Genomic DNA, 6,000 nt, shown 5'->3' with positions numbered 1-6,000 from the left:
GCCTTTTAAAATTCAGGCGCCAGACCTATCCCTCTCCACTTTGGCCACTTGCCCACAGGGTCTGCAATTCAAATGTTTCCGAGAAAGCGAAGCAGGTTGCACAGGTTGTTGACTTATACATTAAAGCGGGAGGGAGGGGCGGCGGCGGCGACTCTTCCCTGATTGGGCTCGCGGCTCCAGCGATTCCCTCCGGGGAAGCGCCAGAAACATTTCAGTCGCTCTTGGGTGAGAGAGAGATGGTCGATGCCTTGAGCCACAAGTTCCTGAAGGCGCGAGAAAGAGCTGAGGAGGAGCTGGACCCGCGTTGCTGGAGCAGCAGCCAAGGCTGAGAGAGATAAGCGCGGAATCGGATCTTCGCACCTGTGAACTTGGCTAGGAGCCTTTCGGCAGATAATAACTCTTCCCAGAGGGGCAACGAGGCGTGAGGGGAGCAAACAAACACCACACACACATAAAAAGCCTCCGCCGGCTCAGGGCGTCAAGCAAAACACCGCGGGCGAGCGAGACCCAGCTGCACGAAGCCAAACAAAGGCGGTGAGGCGACGGGCAGAGCAGCGCTTCGAGGCGCCACCGCCGCCGAGGACCTCGGGCAGCCTCGCCTGGGGGGCCGAGAAATGAGGCTCCGTCTGACCAGCGCCTTGACGTTTGTGTGCCTCAGCGCGCTCTTCTCCTTCGCCTGGTACGCCGCCCGGAGCGGGAGCGGAGGTGAGAAGCGGGAAAAGGCGGGCGGAGGAAAGGCTGCTGCTGGCGCGCGCCCCGGCCCGGCCCGGGGCAGGAGGGCTTGGCTGGTTGGCGGGAAAGAGAAGAGGGAAGAGGGCCCCCTTTGGAGGAGACACTGCTGCGCCTCGCTTCTCCCAGGGAAAGGGGCCGAGGAGGCGCACCTGGAGGCTCCCCGCGGGACCGCGCGCTCCGCAGCCTCCGGGCCACGGCTCCCAACTCCCGCTAACCGCCACCTGCGCGGGCGGCGGCTGTGCGCGCTCGTCGCCAGCAGCAGCCCAGGTCCCGGTTGGCTCTGATCGGCCGGGCGCTGCTCTCCGGGCTCCGGGCGCTCGCCTGAACGGCGTTTGCATCTTACTGGTCCTGAACTCCTTTTGTGGGTTGTGCCATCTGCGGGGTCCCAGCGATTTTCTCTGCAGTATGGACGAAGTCAGATTAGCACGGAGAGCTGCCTAACTTTGCTGCATGGTTTGCGAGTTTTGATGTCCTGAATTGACCCTGTGCGGACAACCCGCTCGTTGAATGCTGTTTAAATGCGTGTCAGTTACTCATCACACTTGATGCAATGTGCATAGCTGTCAACGTTTCCCTTTTCTTGCGAGGAATCCTATTCGGAATAAGGGAATCTCCCTTTTAAAAAAAGGGAAACGTTGACAGCTATGAATGTGTGGGTGTGTTTTTTACTCCTTACCCAAATTCAGAAAGTTGTAGTGGCCCAGAATAATGAATGTATCGCAGACACAAATTGAGTAGCATGCCACTGAAGCCACCCTAATGGGGCTGAACAGTGATGTGCCAAATAGCTTTTCCTGCTAATTTCCTGCTAATTACTAATTGTTGAGACATTGCATTGGCTACATGCACAGTGATGGTTGATGCCCAGAATAATCACTCAAATTGGCTCTTCTATAGAAATATTTTAAAATTAGAGTGCTTGTGGGATTTGAGGATATTTACTTCTCGTATCTGTGCCACTGCCACTTGGTGGTAAAAGAATAGTAATTTTTTTGTTTAGTCGTTTAGTCGTGTCCGACTCTTCGTGACCCCATGGACCAGATGAACTTCAGTGGAATTATTTAGTTATTGCACTTGTACCTTGGGGTGTATGGGGTGTTAGGGAAGAGGTAGTACCTCTGGTGGGGGACATGTCATGCTCCTTCTGGGGTACTTTGTCCACCTTTGATCCCCACCCTGCACTCAGTTCTCACCTGTGGCTCCTAGAAGCTGTCAACATGCAACAGTATCCGCACACCAGGAAATGGCTTTGACTGGTGGGCTAAACCAGGTGAGGGTAGCTGATGGGTCTCAAACCCTTGGTGAGTTAAAGACTTCTCCTGCATGTGAAGACAGACTGTAAAGGATTGAGAGCACAAGACCAATAGTTAAGTAGGAGGAGGCAGTTTTTGCACATGCAGTAGAGGGAAGTGAGGGGTAGATGGGGCTCATCATTCTGGGAAGGTAGCCCATCTCTGATCCTAAACCTCTGCTGCCTTGTGGGATATCTTTGGGAGAAGAAAAAAAGCCTAAGAAGTAAGCCCTACACAAATCTGCGGTTGAGTCCCTCAGACAGTTGGATGGTGCCTTTTATGCCTCCTTCTGGACCATGGGTAAACAAACAAACCCCTGTGTTGCAAAATATGAGTCAGCAATATCAAAAGCAACACGATGGCTAAAAACAATTACAATGTGAAAAACTTTATGGACTAATTCAAAACATCAAAACTAACCAACTGAAGGACTTCCAAAGACTTTCAGAGACTTCAGTTTTTCACATTGTACCGGTAATTGCTTTTGATATTGCTGTCTTGTCATCTGGGCAGCTCAGGATCTCCATACACACTGCCCAGGCTTGTGCCCCAAGGAGGTCACTTTGGTGCTGCTAACACAGCAGTTTGACTTCACCCCAGATGCGCACTCCATTGTCCCTTGAGACAGATAGATGCCAACAACAAGCACTTGTACCCCACTCTTCAGCCAAAAAGGCTCTCAGAGCAGCTTGCATGTTATCAATTAAAACAAGATGGTGTTTGCAGGCTTACAATCTAGGAGACAGAACACAAACAGAAAAGAGGATGGGGAGGAAAGAGGCAGAAAAGCAAACTTGGGGGCCAGTTTTTAAAGTTAAATAGTTCTTATAATGATCAGCTGGAATGAAAATGGTTCAGGGACAGGAGATACCTGATAGAGCTGGTCCTTCAGCAGAGCTGATGGAATGAGCCAGGTTTCCCATCTCTCCCACTGAGGAAGCCTCCTGGAATGGTCACTACCAGGTGAAAGTTGAGGGTGTGGAAGGAAGGAAGGAAGGAAGGAAGGAAGGAAGGAAGGAAGGAAGGAAGGAGGAAAGAAAATGATATATATAGTATGGCTTGGATTCGATGATAAGTAAGTTAATTTAGTTCATGGAAGGAAGCTTCCCCTGCCTCCATTCCACATTGCTCAGGAGGACCCCCACTGTCTGGAGAGTCTTTTCAGAGGCATAGGTGGCCACTGGGGAGGGAAGAGGTGGGAAATGTTATTTCCATGAACTTCCTAAAGTTAACTTATCTTAGGATCCAAGCCATTGTATGCATGTTTTCTTATGTTATGCTGCTTTTAATTTAGTTAAATAGATAAATTTGGAGACTATCAGTAGTGACCAAGCATGTGAGCATGATTCATGAGATCATTGTTAGGTTCTAATATGTTATGTCCTACTCTATGTAAATGAGAGATAAAGAGTTCTATTTGATTTTAACATTCTTGGCTTAACTGCAAAGTGAAAGTTGATATATTTCTTGCCCCTGAGATTTAAATTGACTAATTTTGTGGTACTGTACTTGTGACTCTAGGACATTCAGTAATATATATACATGGGATTAAGTCTCAGTGAACTTTACAAGGAGAAAGGACACAAAACTGCCTGCACATGGAACACATGTGGAAAATCGAGCACATTGCTAACATTTCTCCGCTATAAACTTAATTGATACCGCACCTTGGGAATCAAGACACAAACATCCAATGCAAAATTCCATACCAACCTGCAGACTTTTAATTTTTTTTTTGGGGGGGGGGGACTAAATCACTGAAAGGTGGCATCAGGCTACTTACTTTCACACGAGGAAAATAGTGCCTGTACATTTTGTCATGTATCTTAGGTTCTACAAATGCAAGTTGTTTTAACAGTGAAAGCTGGGAATCTGTGTCTAGACTAAACTATTTTGCTTTAATACTCTTTCCAACCCAGAAGTGGGGAGCTCTGTCTTCATCACACAGGGGAAGCACTCTTTGCTCATGTAGGCTCATGTAGGTAAGTTCTCTGCTGCCAAAAGTCAGGCTCTCCATTGTACCCATTGCCACTGCTGGCTAAACACTCGCGAGTGCTTCTGCCTTGCCATATCACAGCTTGGGAGCATGGAGCAAATTAAAGAGCTGTTACAAACAGTGTTTCACTACAACCATAAAAAAGGAAGTACATAAATAATCACTACAGTGTCTCCCTCCACAGGAAGGAGACTGTGGCATGGAACACTGGCTGAGCACCCAGGTGGCACCAATCCACCTTCTCTCTCACTGCCTCACAAACATCCATTGTGCATCTAGGTTCAAGGACTGTGTGTTCCAGATGCTGACAATTGCTCATTATTCTTTCCCTGTGTTTCCCTGTCCTTACACAGGTCACTCTCCCACAAATACAGGATCCATCCCACACCATGTTCTGTGTTAATCCCATGACAAGCAGGGCCCAGGATGCTCCTTGCTGTTCCTTCACAGGGTTGAGTAGGGATATCTCCTGCCTGCCAATCCTGTGCCCTGTAAGTGGGGCACTGAAGGCTGCTGCTCTCAGTGTGTCTGTGGCTGCACTTGCATGCCCTGGCCACTCCCCTTGACTGCTTCTGAAAAGAGTATTTTCTTCCAGGGTGGGTCTTGAACCCTTATCTCAGGAGCTCTGTATGCAATCTCTCCAGGCTCTCTGCCCAGGGAGCTATGTGTGTATTATGTTGTATAGGCTCTCCTCGCCTTGGGCTTATAAAACAGTGGTTATCAGGAGCCTAAGGGAGGTTGCCTGTAGGAATTCCTGGGACTTGCAGTAGTGGGGTCTTGGCTGCTTGTGCCAATGGCACTGGTAGAGCAGAGGCACTGTAGCATTATCATGTGTGTTATTTATGCGGTAATGCAGGGGTGCATGTGCTAGCAGTATGTGGCTTTCATTGTGTGTTCATTGGGTACCTCTGTATGTGGGCAGTATGCTCTGTATGTGGGCATAGTCACTGCTTGATTGTCATTGGCAGAGCTTGCAGCACCATTTTTATTTTGTTTTTCTGGTTTTCCTTCCAGTGTTGGAGGATGGTGATGTTAGGATATTTCCGTTCCACCTTAAGAGAGAGCAGGCTTGTGAGTCACAGAGTCTGCGTATTTCCTGTTACAGGATGTTTATGCTTGCTGTTTCCTTTCGATTTCAGTCGGTCAGAGACACTGACACAGAACGGTCATGTTTTCTCTTTGTTCTGTTCAACGCTAAATAAAGTCTGTAAATTATGCTCTCTTCTGCGGTGCAAGCTTTCTGGCTGTGGTTTCTGCTGATAAAGAACAGTGTGCACAAGCCTGGAATGTGGCAATCTATTTCTGAGGTTTTGTGTCGCTAACTGCTGGATCTGCCTGGCTACGGGAGATCGATGGATGTCCGACAGCCGGCTTGGGGCCATGATGGACAATATCTCCCTGGCAGTTTCCCAACAACAAGGTTTCGGGCCCAGATTCACAGCACCTACAGGAGAGTAAAAGCTGCAACAGACTGCGTTTGAGAGGTATGTGAAAAGCGAAAGCAGAGGCTTTTCTGTGGGCCCCGGCAAGAGCCTTTGATGTCCGGCAAGGCTTAATTGGCCTGGGAGCCGAGCCAAAAGGCATTGTGATTAATGGCTGCCAAGATAAGGAGTCTCTGCAGTTAAAAACGACTCACGGCTAAAGCAGAAAGCTGGAAATGGAGTTTTTCCAAGCTTCTGAGGCAAATGCTGAATGCCTTAAGTTACATGGGCAGAATTATGAAACCTGGGCAAAATGGTGTGAGAGTTTGCTGCGTCAGTTTAGGGTGTGGCATACCGTGAGTGAGGCCCCCCCAGTTCCTCTGACAGAGAGATGGAAAGCCGATGATTCGAAGGCGATTGACGTAATAGTCTTATCCGTATCTCTTGAGGAAATTAAGACGCTGGCTGGCAACACCACTGCACGTGGAATGTGGTATGCTTTGATGAAAGCACACAAGTCAGTCGTCCCAGCCCAGAGTTTGACTGCATCGGAGGTCCT

General features: G+C 48.8%; 1 protein-coding gene across 3 annotated transcripts in view; it reads left to right on the top strand.

Moving 5' to 3' along the window:
* The window catches only part of MGAT4D (MGAT4 family member D), a 52,084-nt gene continuing 46,084 nt past the window's right edge, over positions 1 to 6,000 (top strand). For 2 of the 3 annotated variants that reach the window (XR_013394180.1, XM_077934053.1), the window contains exon 1: positions 1 to 705. Coding sequence is in view for 2 of the 3 variants with exons in the window: in XM_077934053.1 (XP_077790179.1) it covers positions 615 to 705 (91 nt within the window). In the remaining variant the exon portion in view is untranslated. The remainder of the gene's footprint in view (positions 706 to 6,000) is intronic. The other variant, XM_028745062.2, reaches the window with a different exon arrangement.

Source organism: Podarcis muralis, chromosome 9, assembly GCF_964188315.1.
Source record: "Podarcis muralis chromosome 9, rPodMur119.hap1.1, whole genome shotgun sequence".
NCBI lineage: Eukaryota > Metazoa > Chordata > Lepidosauria > Squamata > Lacertidae > Podarcis > Podarcis muralis.
The sequence above is the reverse complement of the archived record's forward strand: the minus strand, read 5'-3'. Positions and strand labels throughout refer to the sequence as shown.